General features: G+C 42.5%; 1 protein-coding gene across 2 annotated transcripts in view; it reads left to right on the top strand.

Annotated features, from left to right (window-relative positions):
- Positions 1–5,265: 5,265 nt before the first annotated feature.
- The window catches only part of PPP1CB (protein phosphatase 1 catalytic subunit beta), a 35,682-nt gene continuing 18,998 nt past the window's right edge, over positions 5,266–21,949 (top strand). Inside the window, exon 1 of one of the 2 annotated variants that reach the window (XM_083434548.1) lies at positions 5,266–6,103. In XM_083434548.1, coding sequence (XP_083290674.1) covers positions 6,052–6,103 — 52 coding nt within the window. In that variant the 5' untranslated portion in view covers positions 5,266–6,051. Of the gene's footprint in view, positions 6,104–7,838; positions 7,892–21,949 lie in introns of those variants that run through there. The other variant, XM_083434549.1, reaches the window with a different exon arrangement.

The following is a 21,949-nucleotide window of genomic DNA, read 5'->3' as shown; positions in this document are numbered from 1 at the left end:
TGACATCAAAAGTTTGACAAACAAGTGAGGCTTTGGAAACAAGAGGTATCATCCATTATATTGTTAGGAACAATGAGGCTCTGGGTTAGGTCTCAAATTTTATTATGCAGAGGTTCCACAAGGCAAACATACACATAAAAGTTTAAGGCTTCCCAAGTATGTCATGGTTTTTTACCTTTTATCATGGTTATTATTTCGTATTTAGTCTATTCATTTCACAGGACCCTTCTTGTCCTGAGTGGGTGAGCTGGTAATTAGAAAATGAAAGAAATGGGGAACAAAGACAAGAGGGAATTAAAAAAACATTAAAACTGATAATTTACTATTTATAATTGTTTTTACCATCTAACAGCCAATCACCCATTCCCACTACCCTTCTGAGTAATACCCCTCCCCACCCTCTCACTATATATAAGGGTCTGGTGACTTCTGTTTCAGTGTATCTAAAGAAGTGTGTATGCACACGAAAGCTCATACCAATAACAAACTTAGTTGGTCTCTAAGGTGCTACTGGGAGGAAATTTTTTTTATTTTGTTACTATCTAACAGGTTGTGGTAGATGGCCCTGTACTGCCAGTACTATTTTTCTAGAGGTGCCAGAACCCACCATGAACACCTCCCTCGTTCTCTTAGAATGCCAATGGCGCCCACCTGAGAGGTGCTGTAATGGAGTTGCAGTGAGTTAGCTGAAAAAATCCCTGACTACAATTGCTGTGTCTTGTAGCTTCTGGCCTCTAACAACAGATGCAAGAGGCACTGGAGGAAAAGATGCGTATAAGTCAGCCCCAGTCCTCAGGTGTTGATAATCAGTGTAGAATAGCTTCAACAAGTGATTCATGGGGTCATTTCTATGCCAACCCTTGTGATGGATAAAGAAGTAGAGAACCACGTCCTCCTTTGCTTTGTAACTTAACAGTTGTGTAGAAGATGGAACTTAATTAGGTGCAGCTTATCACGCAGAGGTGAGGAAAGCTGTGCCTTCTGAAATCCATCCCTGCTACCCAATTATTTCAAGTCCAGAAACCCTATCTTCTTGGTCATCCTATTAGCGGTATGCCAGCAATGCTATATCAAAAATGGCAATGTATAGGAAGCAGCAGGAAGACTTGCAATGTCCTGGCCTAAGCGGTAACCAGGAACCTTTGCTTTCATCCATGACAAGCCAGGCTTAAGAGAAAGGGAAAGGATGATATTGGGGGAAAAGAACAAAGATGCAGAAGGAAAAGAAATAAGGAAAAGCAGAGACAGCTGGGGGGGGGTGCTAAATTATGGTCAGATGGCCAATTGCGTCAGCAGCACTCGCAGCAAGAGAAACAGACAGCACACAGCAACAGACCAAATATATTACAGGGGCTACTGGGGCTGGTAGAGCTGAGCTGAGCAGGGTGGGGGGAGTTCAGATTTTAGCTGCTTAGCATGGAGAGCAATACTTTTGTATGAGTGAAAGCCTGCAATTCAAGGGACAAAATAAATCAAGCATCTCAGGCACACCTTTCCTCAAGTATACCTTGTGATCACTGCCCCATTTCATTTTCTTCTTCAACCTGCCTCTTCCTCAGCTTAGTTTATTTGGTAGTTTTCTTGGAGAAAGGCTTATTTATTTGGTAGGCAGATGATTGGCAAATAGCACCTCTGGAGATGGTCATTGCCCCTGCTGAGAGATAAACGATGGTGGTGCTTTGTCCCCATAGTCCCTGCCTCACTGCACTACTGCAGGAGCAGTCAGAAGACAGATTAAGAATGGGGCCACTGTACTCTTGCAGCCCATGACATGTGGTCATTAGGACAATACAAACATAGGAAGCCTCTGTCTGCACTGCAGTTTCTATTCGCCTGTTCCATGTGCCCTGGCTTTGGTTCTGCAAGGAATAATAAATCAAAATGTTTGGCTTGCAGTGGCAATAAGTGGACTGGAGCGATTGTATTCATAAAAAATAATGGCCATGTGTCTCATTGCCTTCCCTGGTTATAACTGGAACTTATCTGAAACTGGGAGCTTATAGCCACCCAGGTTACAGTCTAGTTTGCATATTTGCCAGGTACAGTGGTGCCTCGCAAGACGAAAAGAATCCGTTCCGTGAGTCTCTTCGTCTAGCGGTTTTTTCGTCTTGCGAAGCAACCCCATTAGCGGATTAGCGCTATTAGCGGTTTAGCGGCTATTAGCGGCTATTAAAGGCTTAAGGGATTAGCGGATTAGCTGCTAAAAGGCTATTAGCAGCTTAGTGCCTTAGAAAAAGGGGGTGGGGAGCGGAAAAAAAATCGCAGCAACTCGCAAGACATTTTCGTCTTGCGAAGCAAGCCCATAGGAAATTTGTTTTGCGAAGCACCTCCAAAACGGAAAACCCTTTCATCTAGCGGGTTTTCCGTCTTGCAAGGCATTCGTCTTGCGGGGCACCACTGTATTTCCTCTGTGGAAGACACTGCTGCCACTTGTCACAAAAGAGAAGGTTGTTAAGCCAACACACAGAGGTGGGCAATCTTTTTGTGCGTGTATGGAGGACTGCATTTCCTCAGGGATAAACTGTTAGGTACCACTCTGATGAAGAGTGGGACGAGAGAAAAAGGTGGGCAAGGGATACCCACTTTTCTCTGTTATGTTTCTGCTACTCCCTCCTCTCTCTTTCTGCCACTCCTTTCTCCCCATCCCCTCCTTGTTACCTGCATGAAATAAGGAAAGAAGCTGCACCAAATTTAATTTTTATGCCACCTCTATCTACATTACAGTACTCAGGATGGTTTACAACCCACAGAAATGTCAAAATATACAGAAGAAATCCCATTGTCATCCGGTAACAATTCAACCAAAATTAATTAACAAAATTCAAACATTTTTTTCACACATAGCATTGCAACATAGTACCAACAAAATATCAACAAACAATAAAACAAAATGCATCAATTACAAAAGAATTAAACAGTTGTGAAACAGAATTTTATTTCTCCAAGATATCATTTCATTTGGAAGAATTTGTAACCCCGCATCTTGGTTATATGTTTTGCAGACGACACAGTCTATTCTCATTTTTTTGTATCTGCTTTATGCTCTGGTATCTTATTTGTATCAGTGGCTTAATCTATGGTTCTGTTGAATTATGTCTTCAATTTTATTTTTTGTGGGGGTACAGTTGCACGAGCAGGAAGGCACTAATTTGAATGTTGCACCCAGTGCGCACTTTACTCAGAAGTAAACCCTCCTTAAGTCAATGTCCCTTGCTCTCTGGGGTAAACATGCGTCATGCCCTGGAAATTGACATGGTGGGAAAGAAACCAGGGACAAGCAACTTGGCTGTGGCCATGCTAAATTAAGAGCCTCACGTGAGTTTCTCAGCCACAGCAGCTGAAAGGCCACTCTTGGGGCACACAGGGAGAGCAGAGAGATGGAGGGCCAAGCAGCAGTGACCTCATAGGGAGACTGTTGCACAAAAATAACTGCCAGCCCCCCTGCCGGCGGACTTGGGAGGGGATAGGCCTCTGCAGGGCTGCTGTCACAGCCAAGGCACTGAAAGAGATGCAATCGGGGGGGGGGGGCACTGTTGAGGGGGCCTAGTTACCACCACACTTTTGGTGGTGGTGAAAGGGTTAAAAACCTCACCCAGGACTGCAGCATAATCTATAGGCTTTCTGATATTCCAGACTTACCCAAAAGAACACTCAAAATGAACTTTAAAATATGTATATTCCTCCAAGCCAAGCAAGTGTCTCTTGCATAAAGGGCTGCCACCTTTCTTCCCTTTTTTCCTTTTCAGCAGCAAGCATGGCCAGCAACTAGGGATGATGGGAGTTGTCGTTCAGCAACACCTGGAGGGCCAAAGGTTCCCCACACCTGATTTATAGCTCAGTATTGTCTACATCTGACTAGCAGCAGCATCTCCAGGATCTCTGGCATCCTGCTTGGAAATGCCGGAGACGGAACTTGGGCCCTTCTGCATGCAAATCATAGGCTCTATTGCTGAGCCACGGCCCTGTTCAAAGTACTCTGTTATTATAATTATATGAAATTATCAGCAGAAGGTAGAAAACAATACGCACATTGACCGCACACCCCTTTTCACACTTGTCGATCACCTTCCATTCTGACAGCAGGCTGCACAAATACAGTGAACCCTAAGCAGAATGCCCAAATCCAGGCTGGGGAATACTTTTATTGGTACCAACAAAACTTGTCACAAAAATAGTAAGCAACTTTTGGAAATGAGAACTGGGAAACTCGGGACAGGGCAACACCATACATTTAAACCACAGTTAATGCACGTTCAATTCCCCCCAAAGGATACTGGTCTCTGTAGCCTAGGGGTCGGCTACAGACCCTCAGACATTGGGGAGGGGGGGGCGACTATATTTTTTGGGAATTGAACGAATTCCTATGCCCCACAAATAACCAAGAGATGTATTTTAAATAAAAGGACACATTCTACTCATGTCAAAACACGCTGATTCCCTGGACTGTCTGCGGGCCGGATTTAGAAGGCGATTGCGCTGGATCCAGCCCCCCGGGGCCTTAGTTTGCCTACCCATGCTGTAGCCTGTTAAAGGTGATGGGAATCACAGTCCTGTGCGGGGCGGGGGTGTCGTAAACAAAAATTGCCCTTTTCCCCATATGGGGTATCCAAGAGCCCATATAGAGTCCTTACGTTTGGTTCCCTACTGGTAAGAGAAAATAACAGAGGCCAACCAGAGAATATTGAGAAGCAAAGAAGCTAGTAAACTTGATCTTTATTGATCTGTTGCAACAGGGTGCTCCCCTCACCTGCAGAAAAGGAGGAGGAACCCAGAACAATGGCACGCAACACCTTATAAAGACTTTTGAAATTGCCACCCTGTAGATCAAGACCACCCCAGAAACATCATACCTACATCACAGAAAAGGCGGTCTAGAACAGAAATTTGAATGTTGTTTTTCCTGTTTGCCAGGTTATCTGATTGCCTTTCCTGATAGTCTGTCACCCATTAAAATGTTGATTACTCAATTCCTGAGACAATGGGAAGGCTCCCTCCTTCCTTGCAGGGAAAACATTTGGTCAGTTTGGGAATCAAAATGGTTTTAGGTCGGTCTTCCTGTGCTGATCTATCTACGTGCTTGGTTGGTCAACACTTACGAACATTACCATATATCTAAGACCTCAAAATTCCTATCACGGGGGGGACTACAGTTCCCAGGATTCTTTTCGGGGAAGCCGTGTTCTTTAAATGCGTGGTGTAGCCCTTGCTTATTGTTCTGTGAATTTGGGAGGGTTTTCACTCCTCCCCCTTTAGGGAGTATGAAGGCTGCCTTTCCGCGCGAACTAAAACAGTAGATGAGAAAAGAGCAGAAATGAGTCTGGCCCTGTGGGGGCTTCTCTTTCCTATTATACGCGGCGCTCGAGGAAAGCTGCACGGTGTTCTGCGCGCAGCAGGCGTAGAGGCTCCACTATGCATTTAAGCACTAGGCCCCAGCCCGGTTACCAGGCGACACAAGCGGGATAGAAAAGGGGAGGGGGGAGGGAGAAAGAGAGAGAGCGAAGAGAAAGAAAGGCAGGCAAGCCGGGTGAAGCGCGTGCGCGCCCACGTGAGCGCCCGGGCGTACGAGCGAGAGGCTTCGCGAGCCCGTCGCGCCTGCGCGCTTGTTGCCTCTGCCGGCGCCGCTCCGCAGCCCTCTCTCAGAGCCGAACCCGATACTCCCGCGCAGTTGTTGTTGGAGTATAAGCAACAGCGGCAAGAGGCGCGGGAGGAAGGATCGTGGAAAGGGACTCGCGGCGCATGCGCGGCGGGGCCTAAGGCAGGCAGGAGGGTGGGGAGGAGGAGGAGGATTGGCGGACTCGGTTTCGTGCCTCTTTCTCTCCCTCCCTCTTCAGCGGAGCCGGAAAGCGAGTGAGCGTTGAGGGAAGACCCCCCTCCCTCCCCGCAACGCTCGCTGGGCCGGGCGCTTTGAGGTCCCGCGCTCGGGCGAGTTGCCGCCGGCGGCGGGAGGAGGGTCCTTGACGAGACGCTGTTGCTTTCGTTGCCGCCACCGCCTCCTCGCCGAAGCGCCGTCTCTCTCCGTCCCCGCCCGGGACTGAGTCCATTAGCTACAAAATGGCGGACGGGGAGCTGAATGTGGATAGTCTTATCACCAGGCTGCTGGAAGGTGAGCGCGCAACCCTCCTCCTCCTCCTTGGAGGCAGCGGGGTGCGGAGGCCCGAGCGGGGAGGCCGGGGACAGGGGCATTTCTAAACCGGGGCGAGCGAAGTTTTTCCTCCTAAACGGGAGTCTTGCGGGCTTGGTGGGGCGGACTCCGCGGGCGCCTGAGAAAAGGGTGTATTGGGGCTCTCCTTTGGTCGTGTGAATCCCGTGTCGTGAGAACAGCCGCCTTCCTCCCTCTTCTGCCTCTCCCCCCCCCCCTCGCCGCCGCCGACTAATAACCTCATTTAATAAGCTCATTTAGGCGTTTGTTATCCTTGCCCTAATTGGGGGTGTGGAAGAAAGCGGTGGTAATCGCTGGGTACTTTAATTAAAGTTGGGTGCCTTTATCTTTTTCTTCCATATCCCACCCCCCACCCGTCTCCGGAGGAATAAATGCTCTCGCCGCCAGTACCTCTCGCTCCCATAACTTACTACGGCGGGAGAGGTAGAAAAGCGTAGGTAGAAGTACGAGGTTTCCCTTTGCAGTCTCATCCTTCCCACCCCCATCGCTTCAGTCGCTGTCACTCTCTTGGCACTCCTCTGCCCTTATGGATATATATGTACTATAACTTCAGATTTATAAACTACAGGTTAACCCAGAACCCGGGATTCTCATTCTAAGGCTGTTTTTTGTTTAAAAATTCCGCCTGACTTTACTGCTTGATGGACAAAGATAATCCAGTGTCCTACGACTGCTTTCTGTCATAGTGTTAGTATGGGTCTGTTTGTTTTTTTGTGCTTTGTCAGTGCTTTGTGATATTAAATGAGGGCTTGAATCTGAACTTTTTTCTTTCTCCTGCAGCTGTTGAGGTATATTTATAAATCAAATCCATGTGCCTTTCCTACTCCCCCCTCACAAAACACTCAAGCATTATCTAGTTCTGCCCCCCCCCCTAAAATCTTGCTTATTGTTTCTGTGGGTATAAAGATGTCTATGAAACTTGGTGGTTTTCACAGTGTGTGAAAGCACAAGCTTGGTTTCTGTAGAGGAGAAGGAATTGTGTGCAGGACAGTGAGCAGGCTAGTCGGGGAGGGACTCTGTCCCTCCTAGGTGCCTTGCATAGAAATGCATTAGACTGCTGCAGGGAAGAAGGAATTTTCTGTCCTCCTTGTGCCAGGCCTCACCAGTGTAGTAACTTTTGTGGGTATGTTTTCAAGACTGTAACATTATTTAAAATAGTTTTTTAAGCATACAGTGAAGAAACCTGCAGACATCCAATTCATTTTGTATTTTTATGTTGTGAACCTCCCTGTGATCTTTGGATGAAAGGCAATATACAAATTTAATACATAATAATAATCTAATAATAATCTGAATCCTGTTTGAAGTATCTATGAAGTCATTTGTACAGTAAGTCAGTATTGTAGTTTAGTTTTAGTACAGATAAGCTGACACTATGTTGTGCTAATGTTACTGATACAGCAAAACTGAGAACTGTTGAAAATAAATTGTAACTATAGGATTGTGAAATGTAATATCACTTTCCTACAGCCAGCTTTGTCTCACGTCCACTGATGGTTATCTCCATGTGAAAACAGTTTTTCACACATGTATCCACTCTAATGGTAGAGTGCCTGCTGCACAGGAGCAAAATCTTTGAAATCTGCAATGAGTCTGTTTAGCAGTGGGCAGCATCACTGTATTGGCACCACCCATATTTTTTCATTATTACAAGGGGCTCCGCTAAGAAGCCCGTCACAACTATTTGGTGTGCAAGCAGGGGCAAGACATGCAGGGGTAAGGCTCGCTGAGGTGAGACATTTTAATAATAATTAACTATAATGGGAAAGGGGAGTAGACAGAGGATGCCAGAACCGGGACTAACTCAAGACATACCATCTTGACAACTCTTGCCTGAGAACTTAGTGGGGTTGCAAAGGGTTTCTGCTCTTCAGCTCTGTGACTATACTACCAGACAGGCAGTGTTCTGAACACTTGCAATTTTCTGGATTGTTGCCAGTATACTTATGATTTCGTTGCCAGTTGTATGTATCAGATAAACTGGAGGGTGACTATACTGACATTTCAGGTTTTGGATTTACTTGTGAGCTATAACTGCAAACTGTAGACAGTGCAGCCTTGCTTCAACATAGATACTGCTGTTTCAAAGCTTGGTTTTGATAGAACCATTTCTGAGTTTTCAAAATACTGGATGGGCTTCCTTTGTCTAAATTTTGTTTACTTTTCACATTTAACTTCATGTCTCGCTGATACACTATACTGTGAGGAGCAGCCTGGATAAAGAGGATTTTTAGTTTTAAGGATTTGCTTTGTGTAATTCAGACTGGTTGATGGCATTTTAATTCATGTTATTTGTTAATGCTGTTATGGTGAGTTGAGCTTCAAAGTAAGACGACTATGTTGATTATTAGCTGGAAAATGCATTTTCAGTATTTCTGTGGCATGGTTTGTGGCAACCAGAACTGTAAACTACCATATCTTAGAAAAGCTATTGTAGAGCAGGAAAAAGTGCAAGAAAAGGCCAGCCAAAACCTATAGAGAGGTTGGTTGGAGCGAGGAAAAACTGAAGTGGGGCTTCTTAGTTTAGGAAAACAACTGAGCAGGATATGACTTGATTCTTGAGCAGCATCCAGACCTGAAACTGAATATTTCATTATATTGGATGGGTGTGTGTGTGTGCATGTGAGAGAGAATTTGTTATTGATTCAGTCCTAGAGAGTTGGAATAGGAAAAATGGTTTATTCCTGGGGGGAGGGGGGAAGCTGCATAACACAGGAAGAATTCTTAACCTCATGGCAAACATTCTTCCTCCCTTCCCCCACCCAGTGATTCCCTACTATAAAAGTTAGGGGAGGGGCTTTTCTTTTACATATTATTTTGAGTTTTTAAAATGACAGTTTTTTAAAAATTGTTATACAGTCATACCTCGGGATAAATGTGCTTCAAGTTAAGTATTTTCGGGTTTCTCCACGAGCGCATGCACAGACGGTAAAAATGACGTCACGCGCATGCGCGGAAGCAGCAAAACATGTGGAGGCGGGTTGCGTTCGCTTCAGGATGTGAACGGGGCTCCGGAACGGATCCTGTTTGCATCCCGAGGTACCACTGTATAGCCTTGTGTTTAAACAGTAGCCTGGTAGCCATACTGCTACTGCTATAGTAGCAGCGGAATTATTTATTCATTCTCTGCCTTCGCCCCTAAAAGTTTGTGTAGCCTAGTAACTGTTGTAGGTTTATATATCTACAATTTATATACATAATTTATAGGTATATACCAAAATTCATAGGATTTTAATATTTCTATACAAGCTTTCTTGTCATTTCTATAAAGAAACTGCTGTAGCATTTCATCTCAAAATGAGGAGCAGAATATAAATTATTTTAATGATAATAATTAATAAAGAAGCATCAATAAAGCTGTTTCCCAATGTGCTATTGTAATTGTTACTATTAATACATTTTGTATACTGCCCTTCATCCAACGATGATAGATCAGTTTACAATATAAAAACACAGAAATACATACCATAGCCAAAAACAAAAAGAATACACCCCCTTACTGTTTAAAGGGCCATCAATTGGCTAATTAAAGAAAGGCCTGGGAGAGGAGGACTGGCATCTCAAGATATGTAAACAAAGGCACCAGGTGAGCCTCCTTGGGGGAGAGCATTCCACAAGTGGGGAGGCACAGCTGAAAAGGCCCATTCTGGTGTTGTTGCTCTACAGACCTCTTGCAGAGCAAGCACAGGACACAGAGTATTGCATTCTGATAAAACTCTCACTTTATGCCAGGCACATGGAACCTTTCTTCAGCCTGAGGGCTGCATTCCCATCTGAGCAACCTTCTGGGCATCACATGCCAGTAGGCATTGGTTTCAATGTAAATTTTACTAGTTTCTACACACACTTGCCAGCATTTGAAACTCCCATTGTTCAAGGCACGTTTTGCAACGGAATTTCATAAACGTGGGCAGTTTCTGAGCTCTGGGAGCAGTACTTCGCCTAAGATTTCAGATTAAAATTCTCACTGTTACTTGGAAGTAAATTCCAACCAAGTTCAATGGGACTTCTCAAGTAAAACGTGCATGAATTGGGTACCTGAAAACTTCTTTTCCTTTTAAACCCAACATGTTATGCTTAGGTTTTAGTTGCCTTGTTTAATGTACTTTTAATGTATGGTGTGCTTTTCATTCAAAAAATACTAGACAGTTAGTTATGATGACTTTTTAAGTAGTGCATGTTAAAGTGTTATCTACCTCAGACTCACAGTGATGTTTAAAATCAGAACAAATTTTGAAGTGGGATCATTGAAGGAGACTTAAATCTTAGGTTTACAAACTGAACACTCAAGCTGGGTATCTTTGCCATCAGTTGTGTAGGCATTTAATATGTGTTAATTGTGCGGCCAACAAGATACATTTATATGAAGGAAAGGGGGTGTAGGGAAAATCCAGGGCCTGTTCAGAGTGGAAGGAAAGGGGGACCTTTTTCTGCCTCCACTTCTAACCACTCTCTGAAGACTGCAGAAGAGACCCTCTTAAGAATATGAGTGGGGGAGGCATGGCTGTTTTTTGAAGTCTTCAGACTAGACCACATGAAAAATGAACATAAGATTTTTAGCTGCAGTTCATTCATTTTCATCTTTGTATTCTTGTTATAAAAAGTGCGCCTAGACATTCCGATGTTGTGCGCATAACCTAGGTTTAATATGCTGTTTAGCTCCTAGCTTTCATATCTCAGTTTCTAACAATGACACTCACACACCAATCTCTATCCTCCATCCAGAAAAGCCAGAGTTCATAACAGAAATACTCAATGAGGGTGCAAAGCAGGACCAGTGAGGGGTGTGGGCTGGAGAGAATAGTGGGGTGGTAGTGAGGCCTGGAGGGCTATGTTCTGCCCATGGGCTTGAGGTTCCCTATCCCTGATGCATACAAATGTGTCAAATCTATGCTGGGAATGTGGAAATATTAGAACAGCTTCCCTAACCTGGTGTTTTCCAGAACAGTGTTGTACTGCAATTCCTGTCAGCCTCAGTCGGCATGGGCAGCCACGAGGAATGCTGAGAGATGTAGTCCAAAATATCCAGAGTACACCTAGTTGGGAAAGGCTGCATTAGAAGAACCATGGCTTACATAGGAATGTAGGTATCTTAAAAATGAATGGAAAATATTATTTAAAAATATTATTGTTGGCTTTAAGCTTTAATTGGATCATTTAATTGTACTGGAGATTTGAAGGGAAAGCAAGTGAATATGACCCATTAGTAGTGATCCATATGTTATGAGCTCAAATGTTGTTGGCAGAAACCTGGAGATTGGTTTAGTTTCTATCACGCTAATGAATAAACATTTATTATTAAAAATGAGTCAGAAAAGTGAGGCAATAGACTTTTAGGAGAAAATGAACTAGGAATAGGAGACCTAGATAATTTGTAGTACATGATGTTTTGAATATGGTTTGAATGTGGCACCTGTTTCAGCTTCAGGTGCCTAATTAACTGTCTCCCCTCCCACCCCCAACACCCAGTTTCCCTTTTCCCCTGAATTAAGTACCTTGACATTCTCTGTTTTAGTGTGTTTAACACACATAGTTGTGTTAATCTAATTTCTACTTAGAGTAAACCAAAGTTTGACATAAACATTAACTTCAGGTGGTCTACTCTGAGCATGGCTAACATTGGGTACCACTTTTTCTTTTAATTTACCAATTTATGTGCATCTGCATCCCTAGAAAGCCCCCATTGATGTAGAAGCTACTACCTTATTTCTCGTGGCTCCAAAATACTTTACAGCCTGATTTTTGTTACTAGAGGGAATGATCTTAAAGTTTTCACAAGTTAAATATCCAGAACATTTTTTAGTTTGAAATCGCAGGTGTTTCCTTTACCATAGTGATAATTTCTCTCCCTCCCTCTCTGTTTTCAAGTTGTGTAATTTTTACCCTCTTACAAGTATCTACTTTACTCTCTTACAAGTATCTGTATGATGCAGCAAGAAGCCACTTGCCTGTACAATACTGAATATACATTGGATTTCCACATTCTGAGATGCAGTAACATGGTTTAATAATCATACTGGATTCTTAAAACTGTAACTAACAGAGTGAATCACTTCTAGGACGTGCTTATAACTTTACTATCTTTTAGTAATGTCTTCCTGTTAAAACATCATCTGAAGTCATTGAAAACAGACATTGATGACCAACTTACACCATGCATACACACACTCATTGGGACTTTCTCCTGTGGGTTAGGATTGTGCTTTTAATCTCTTGAGTTCTGTTTCCAAGCAACTTTTCCTAGCTGTCCTTCCTGCTGCTATGTCAGACTTGTTATCTTTAAGAAGTTGTAAAGCTGCCCTTACCAGTATTCACTCCATAAATTGTATCCTCTGCAACAGAACTGTGATAATCTCTGTGGTAAATAAATGAACAGGGGGCATAACTCTTGAAGACAAAAACAAGTTCAAGGTTCTAATCTTTGAATGCTTTTCTTTAAGAGTTTAGAACATGGGTAGGCAAACTAAGGCCCGGGGGCCGGATCCGGCCCAATCACCTTCTAAATCCGGCCCATGGACAGTCCTGGAATCAGTGTGTTTTTACATGAGTAGAATGTGCCCTTTTATTTAAAATGCATCTCTTGGTTATTTGTGGGGCCTGCCTGGTGTTTTTACATGAGTAGAATGTGGCCTTCTATTTAAAATGCATCTCTGGGTTATTTGTGGGGCATAGGAATTCGTTCATATTTCCCCCCCAAAATATAGTCCTGCCCCCCACAAGGTCTGAGGGACAGTGGACTGGCCCCCTGCTGTGAAAGTTTGCTGACCCCTGGTTTAGAAGTTCTGTCACTTCTGAGTATCCTTTCCTAGAGAACTTACCGGTAACTGTACAAAATAATAAGTTTCTTTCCTCAACCCAAGTTGGAAGCTAGCAGGGTGCCAAGAGCTAGTATAGACTAGCAGCCGCTGGATGCAAGAGCTGTGAACCAGGAAGTCACCTGTTCACACGTTGCCTCTCCAATAACTCTTGGCAAGCCACGCCTTTACCAGTTCATGACCACTTGTTTATTTTGAATTATCTATACCCTAGCAGTTTGAAAGTACGCCAAAGTGCAAGTAGATAAATAGGTACCGCTCCAGCGGGAAGGTAAACGGCATTTCCGTGTGCTGCTCTGGTTCGCCAGAAGTGGCTTGGTCATGCTGGCCACATCACCCGGAAGCTGTACGCCAGCTCCCTCAGCCAGTAAAGCAAGATGAGCTCCGCAACCCGAGAGTCATCCGCGACTGGACCTAACGTCAGGGGTCCCTTTACCTTTAGACCCTGTCTACTAATTGAAGTCTTCGCAGTATACCCGTATATGTTTTATTTGTATATGTTTGTGCTCTATATTCAGTGTACTCTCTCTCTCTGTGTACAATAAAATAAGACAGTGATGCAAAAGCTAGTGGAATGAGACAAAGATGTGTATAATTTTCCAACAAGTGCATTTTGCCGTTGAATCTTCTGGCCTGAAACTGACTGTTGAAACCGCCAGATGTTAGTCGCTCGCATGCCAGGCCTTCTCAGTGGATTGCTGCTGCTGTCTCTCACAAGCTGGAGGAGTAAAATGTTAGAAGCCAATACACTGGTACCCCTGGTTGCAGACAGGATCCGTTCCGGAGGTCCGGCCGGATCCCGAGATTTTCGCAACCGGAGGACCGTTTTTGCGTGTGTGTGCGCGCGGCAAAACCTGGTAAAATACTTCCAGGTTTGCCGCTTTCACATCCCGAAGTTTACGTAACCAGAGGTACTACTGTAATTAGATTTCCCAACTGCCCTACCCATATCAAGTTCAGTCACCCCTTGCCATTGGGTAGGATTGAGGCTTAATTACATCCTTGAATGTTGTTCCTCTTAAAATCTGCTTCAGTACCTGCCATGAGTCAGCAGCCGTTTTGGATCCATGGCCATATTGTGAATTTTGAGTAAGTGCTATCACAAATGGCTGTCATGTGAGGCATGACATTCACAAAATGACAGCCGTAATGGTTCTGACCAGTCACAAAAACACAAATTTCCTTTTGGAAGGAATCATTCACTCCTAGGACACAGAAAACAAAACAAAAACAGAGACCCAGAGGAGGAAGAGAGGGAAATGCACAGCATAGACATAGCCAGGATTTATTGGGGTGGGGTGGGGGGACGATGGAACCAAGCTATCTGTGACTTGATTGGTCAGTTAGTTAAACATTTTTATTTATTTCCTTGATTTAGGGGGCAGCTGCCCCCCTCCTCCCTCCTGGCTATGCCCATGATGCACAGTCAGAGAAATAAACATGCTCCTTCTTTCTCCCCCTCCCCACGTCACTTCATTCTACCTCCGTTTGGTCTCATTGCTCTCCCTTGCCCTTTTCTGTCTTTTACAAGATACACTCTATCTCAGTCTTTCTTTACTTTCTGCTTGGGTACTAAAGTCAGCCTAGAAAGGTTCATGGAGTTAAAAGAGGAAGTGAGCACTTCACCTCTACGCACACTTCCAGGCAGTGATTGCGAGCTCTAGGGAGTCATCTTGGGTGCAGTTGCACCTACAAACACCACATTGTGAGTACCAAGTATGTAGCAATATAAAGAGAGGAAGTAGTTATGGAGTGGGAGGGAATTCTTTGCACATGTGAAAGTATTCTATACCTGGGTCAGTTATTGACCTTCTGTGGTTAGGAAAGACATGGCTCTCTTGAGCATTTGAGGGAGGTCTTGTTTGATGGTTCCATAATATGATTAATATGCTATTTTTCTGCTGAGCAGTGTTCTGTTTGCTTGTGTGTGTGTGTGTTTTTAAGTGGACTGTTTGCTGTATTGGGGTTTTCTTACAGACTAAATTATGAGGTACAGCTATTTTATTAAATACCTAAAGTACTGCTGCTTTAGTTCCATCTGGCATAAATTATCTGTCTCATAATAAATTATCGAACATCTAGCCTGTGAATCAGCAGCCATACTTGAGATGGTTCATTGAAGATGTCTGGTCACTTTTGTAAAGCTGGTTATTTGAGATTGGGATCTACACAATTTTATCTGACTTGGCTCTGACAAAATCTTCAGTTTTGAGGAAATATTTTAGAACTGCTACAAGTGAGCAATTGTTGGTTTTCATGAAGGATTCATTTTGTTTTTCAAAGAGAAACTGCATTGTGAAACTGCTGAATCACAACATATCAAAAAGTTACATTATGTTCATTTGGGGGTTCTGAATAGAGTGGTGGTTCACTGAGACCAGCGGTCATCAACATGCTGCCGTTGGGTACTGTGGTGTTCTTGGGGTCATCACCTGGTACCCACAAATCCTTGAGCCCCGCCCCTAAAACTCAGCGCCGCCCCCTGCCTTCCATTGTTTGTGACTGTTGCAGCACCCCCTGAAGTCCTCCCCTAAATCCACCTCTGCCTGTACATACAGTGGTACCTTGGGTTAAGTACTTAATTCGTTCCGGAGATCTGTTCTTAACCTGAAACTGTTCTTAACCTGAAGCACCACTTTAGCTAATAGGGCCTGCCACACCGCTGCTGCGCGATTTCTGTTCTCATCCTGAAGCAAAGTTCTTAACCTGAGGTACTATTTCTGGGTTAGCGGAGTCTGTAACCTGAAGCATCTGTAACCCGAGGTACCCCGCTAGTTACCTTTTTCTTCCTTGAAAATACCGGTACATAGAGCTGAAGGATGGAGTTGGAAGAAGCTTTCCCACTTCTTTCCGCTCTATGAGCTTTTCAAAGCCAGATTACTTTTCTCTGGATTTGACTTTTACCCAGATTGTGTGTGCATGAATCTCTTTGTGTCTGGAAGAAAAAAGGGAGTGGCACCCATGACACTTGCTGGAGAATCCAAATGTGCCCACAGGCTTAAAATGTTGGTAACCTCTCCCAAGACAATTACTGGTGTTTTGAAGTATCATTTTGCATATTTTAAGTTGTCATTGTATTGTCAGTGTACTGTTGTATACAATTGCCATTTACCTTCAACCTTTACCTCATAACTGAGAATCCGACTCCTTGTATCTGATGGAAATTTCAATTCTATAAAAGACATATAAAGCTTATGCCATAATAAATTTTGTTACATTTGAAGATGTTACAAGATACTTTGTGTTATTTACTGCAGGAAAAACAACAACCAGATACTCATTTTGAAGTTGGTTTTTGTGCTTGTAGTTCAGAATCTGACCTTTTCCTTTGCGGTTTCATTTGTCCCACTGCAACTATTTTTGCATCTAGAGGTATGAAAATCTTACGCCACTGTGCAAGATAAAGGAATCTATGTTTAGGTTATGTATAATTTTTACTAAAAGTTTTTACGATTATTATTTTTTTGCTAACATTTACATGAGCATGGATCTCAGAGGTGAATGGATGAGCTCCTGTTAGAGAGGACAGAGAAGCTCTTCAGCTTCCTCTGTTTTTGCTTCATCAGAGCCTGTCTACAGAGGGACAAAAGCAACACTGAGACTATCTTGTCTATACTTTGGGAAGTTGGCAAAGATAGCAAAAACTCAAGCCGAGTTTCCTTCTGACCTGAGGTAGTAGAAATTAAATCCATTAATGCATGTAGAATGTATACAGCCAGAATGCATGTAGAACTGTTGTGTTTAGTCTTTAGTAGAAGAAGAAAGGCATCACAGTTTTTTGAGCTGCTTGAGATACAGGTTGAGGACCTAAAATAGTGTTCCTCAATTTGATGACCTTTAGATGTTTTAGTCCATAACCAGTGATGTGGGGTGGAATTTTTTCTGTACAATATATTCAATTTCTTAAGTTAATTCATAGCAATGACAGTCAAGCATGGCAGCTCCAAAGTTTTTTGATTTGTTTACTAAATACAAGTAAAATGCTAAATTAGAGCATCAGAAAACTTTCTTGCGCAAACTGAACATTTTCTGATGTGAATTAACTCCTATGCAAATTACCTTGATTTGCATAGGAACATTTTCCAATTCTGAATGTTCTGGAAAACCCACATTACTAGCTGCAACTCTGTCAGCTTTGGCTAGCATGGCCATCTTAGTAAAAAGGTAACTGGAAGGCACCACGTTGGGAAAGCCTAGTCTTTCAGATTAAATTGGGCTTCCCCATTTACTTGAGCTGCCTGAGAGGGCTGAAAGCAGATAAGTGCCTTCCTTGGATGAGCTCCTCTGTGAGATTCTAGATTTACCCGGGAACAGGCTAGGCATCTTGGGCTTTAAAAGCAAGTAGTTCAGAAAATGCCCTCCAAGGGCCATAATCTAGCTTCTCTCATTTGCTTATAAAAGAGAATTTGCTAGGGCATTCGTTTGCTAAGGGCACCTTGAAAAGCGATCATGACAAGTGCTGTTTCTGTTTCCTGATTTCCCTAAGGATGTTGTAGATTAGTGTTGTAGAATTAAGAGAGCAAAAAGCCTTGGCCAAAGAGAAACTTGAGAATATTATTACAAGTGCCCCATGGTGTTACACATTGAAGATGGAGTTGCCAGTCTGGTACTTTCTTTTAATATTTCTGGGCAGGGGCCCCAGACTCTTTGGTATCATCATCCATCCTAGAAATTTGTGAAGCAAAATGTACCTGTAGCTTTCTAAGCTATTTCCGTGAAATAAGCTAGCCTACCTGCTCCCTGTCAGTGTGAAGTAAAGTGAGTAAAGTCAGAGCTGTGATTGATAAGTGAGATGTTTGGACACAAAGCAATGGGAATCCCTGAGGATCCGAAAGAGCTTCTTTTTTTCCTTTTTCGCTTTAGTGTACTTTCCCAGCTTCTGGCTTATTTTCCAGTCCTTGGAATCTTTGTTATTTGCCCTTCTCCCCTCCCCCCCAAGGGTTCAGGATGCATCCTCTCTGTGGTGGGGTCCTCTGAGAACAAGTAGTCGGTAGAGGGTTTTGTTTTCCCCCCAAATGCTGCTACATGATGTGTAGGTGGATGTAAACTAATCCCCCTGCTACCAGAAAAGGCAAATGTGAAACCTTGGCAAAGAGGCTTTGGCATGTTTCCTGCTGTGCCGGAGCTAAAAACCAGAGACTTATTTAAGAATTCACGGTATAGTTAACTTATACAATGTTACACATGTCTACTCAGAAGTAAGTCTTTGTGTTTAATGGACTTTGGTTTACAGTTTGTCTTGGGGGGAAATAGATTTCTTGCATCTCTAATGATCATCTCTCAGGCAGAAATTCAACAGACTATGCTTTTTCTTGCATTGCTGCTGTGCTGGATGTTAAAAAGGTTGGAGGCTGTGTGTTTTGACAATAAATTTTAGACTTTTCAGTTCTATTCTCCTGTGTTGTTAAATGTTTTCCCGTGCTCTTTCTCCTAGTACCTGTGCTCCCTTCTAAACTTACTAGTGTGCTGCTATTTCATATCCTTGTCCTGGGCTAGTAGAGGAGACAGAGAATTTTGCACTGCCTTTAGGCCACTGCATAGCTTTGCTATGGAAGCTGGGGCTCAAATGAGTATGAGAGCCTTTATGGTGTATTAAAACGGGGCAGTATTAGAGCAATCTGTGTAACTGCTGTTATGTCAGTGGCAATAGAGATGAGCCGCATCATCACAAGTAGTCAGGTGAGAGATGTTTTTACAAATTTAGAATATAGTTTAGCAATGAGAAGCTGATTCATTTGTGAGATTCCTATGATGGTTCATAATAAAGTTAACAAACTGGCAAGTTTTGCCAAGACAGCAGTTTTCAATAAGTACAGGGGGAGGTTCATACAGAATCTGGAGCAAATTATGGTAATTCACAGAAACAAAAATGTACTATGTGGAGAAGTTGGTATTAGTTTCTTTTGATCAACATATAGACTAAACAGTATTGTTTTCTACGGGTTATTTTTATGAGGCCTTTTAAATGGGATCATTTCGTTAAGGAAACAGAATATAATTAAATACAATGCTTAAAATTGTATTTCTGTACCCACTTTTTTCCAGGTAAGTCTCACTGAACTCACTGGAGTTTACTGTTCAGAAGGATTTCACTGTAGATACTAGATTCATAGAACTGTAGAGTTGGAAAGACCACCAAGGGTCATCTAGTCCACCTCTTCAATGCAGGAATCTCAACTAAAGCAGCCATGACAGATGGCAATCCAACCTATGCTTCAAAATCTCCAAGGAAGGAGAGTCCACCACCTCATTGGAATCTGTTCCAATTTCAAGCAGATCATTTATTGGGAATTAAATAGTGGCCCTGAATTGCATATATTTTGTAGTTGGTTAGTATCCCCCCCCCCCCAATTCAGATTTTAAACTTTTGAACAAATGACATGCCCTCCAACTTTCACTGTGACTTTGTACTCAGTGTGAAATGTTTTGGTTCAGTTTATGGGGCTCTTGATAGATCTTAGAAAATTGTGATAGATCACATATGGATCTACAATGTGCTTACCAGGTTGCCATTGGCTAGTGATGGGGGATAGAATTTTTTCTGTTGGTACATTTTTCCATGGAAAACTGAAGACTTTCTAAAAATGCATATGATAAATTACTGTAGTGCTAGTCAAAATGGATAGTTACATGGTTGTAATCAAGTTTTGGAGAGTGTGCATCCATATACGTGTAATGAGTGTGCTCAAAATGTCATACTTGCATTTTCAGTGTCTTTATTCTTCCCCAAAATAAAAACAGTGTAAGGAAACGTCAGCTATTGATTTGACAAATCTTAAAATATTTGCATTAAAACAACGGTTTTCCAGTTGAGTCTTTGATTTTGAAGATAACATTTAAACCACATAATATGTTATTCCCCCTGCCGGGAAATATTTCAGTTTAAATACCTCAGGGTATTGGAAACTTCTTGAGTTATTGAGGAATTCAAATTAATATGGAATACTTCTTAAAATTCTGTTTACAAAATAAAATGTAACCATGATAATTCAGATCCCAGTCAGTTTAGGAATTTAGCAAATCTAAATTGGAACTTTCTGGAAAACCCACACCATTGCTTGTAGTAACTGCATACTGTGATCTGGCAAGTTCTGCCCTTCTCACAAAGAGAGATGGGTGGGACTCTTCATTTCAGCTGTTTTGCTGGACTTCAGTGGCATTTGGAAGCACTGGTTTGGGCTAGGGAATCAATTTAGGTAGAATTGCATACAATAGTTCCCATAGGAAAATGTTCTGATGCCCTAGATTGATTTGACTTAGCATGTTCATTTTATATATGTTTAGTAAATTAAGCTAAAAACTTTGAAGCAGCTGAATTTGTTTCAAGTGGCATCCGTTTATTGTGAAATAATGGTAGACTGAACCTGGGTCCATGCGGCTCTCTTTCTTTTCCCCCAGTGCTGATCTGTGATTCATGGGAATTTATTGTTACTACCAAACTTACAAAACTGACAATTTTCTAGAGAAAATTTTCTGCCCCACGTCACTGCTTGAAAGCAGTAAGAATTTCTTAAGAGGCCCCTACTTGTGGATGCCTGTTTAGAGGGATTGAATTTCATATCAAACTCATAGCCTGAAAGAACAGTTTATTTACTGTTTTGTAGCTACAGCCACCAGAGCTTTTGGTAACAGCCATCTCAAAGTTTTTCTGATTAATTATAAATACATAGTTGAGTAGGGGGGAGACTGCTGAACAACACACTATGGTAATGCTCCTTAAGAAAAGTCTCATTATTTTTTCTCTACAAAAGCTGCAATTTCAGGGTCTGTGGATATGGCTGTGTAAACCCTTACCTTCCATTCTTTTGTGCAATTTTTCATGCCTATCACATCCATTATTCCCTAGTCAGCTGCGGCTGCTGCTTTAGGGGGTTGGGATGAGGGAATATATTGTAGTTGTCCAGGCAACCAGGCTGAAGCTCCTTGCCGCACTGGAAATTTCATTAACTGACATTGCCAGGTGGCAAGATTTTTGCCCTGTTCAGCAATGAACACATATAGTTACACGTGATTAGTTGGAGCTGGGTAGGGATTGGGATGTGACAGTGTTACTATGAATGAGATATGCTTTCCCATCCATGTTCTGCTGTATATAGTGAGTTTTACAGAACAGCATCCAACTTGTTCCATCAGTGCAATGATTTTTCCTTGCACAGTGCAACACCATCACCCCAGGGGGGGGGGGGAAATGTACTCTGGTTTCCGTCACCCCTCTGAAGCATTTTTGCAGTGAGGAGAAAGGAGGAAGTTCTGTTGTGCAAGTGGAAATCCTTGTGCTGATGGAATACCTACATTCTTTTGGGAAGGTGTGTGCATGACTTCTGGCAGGTGCGAAAAGTGCACCACATTTCTGCTTTAGTCTTTACAGACAGAAAAAAATACATGACATAAAACCCAGCTAGTTCACTGTGTTGAGCTTTTACAAAAAAGTAAGTTTCTTGGATACAACAGAAGTATTTACTTTTTTGATAAACCCTTTTGGACTTGAGGCCCAATTCTTTACTTAACTTAAAGAGTAAGCCACCCTATTTTGTTTTCTATGGATTAATCTGGATATGTGACTCTTCATATTATGTAAAAGAAGAATTTGAAACTGGTAAAGTGAACTAAAGTGAATTAGTTTTAGGAGGGATCTTCCTCTTTTCAGTAAATGTTTTGTTACCTTGTTCTAATGAATGGATGCGTAGCTCCTTAAAATAATAATAATAAATAGTAATAGTCATAATAGGTTTTTTGTTTTCTTTCTGGTTCTTAATGGGGAGGAAAATATGATTTATCTCTCACTGGCAAGAAGAAGAATGACTACTCTATGCCTCCCACAGCATGCTTGATTTATGTTGTCTTTGCCATTTACACTTATATCACCTGTAGCCTAGTATTGGATTTTTATGTAAAAAATATTGAGCACAGGAGGGCCTATGTTCATACAGCTTTTCAGTAAATACTAGCTTTTGCTTCATATGATAATTTAGTA

Source organism: Podarcis tiliguerta, assembly GCF_965153285.1.
Source record: "Podarcis tiliguerta genome assembly, chromosome: 3".
Taxonomy (NCBI): domain Eukaryota; kingdom Metazoa; phylum Chordata; class Lepidosauria; order Squamata; family Lacertidae; genus Podarcis; species Podarcis tiliguerta.
The sequence above is the reverse complement of the archived record's forward strand: the minus strand, read 5'-3'. Positions and strand labels throughout refer to the sequence as shown.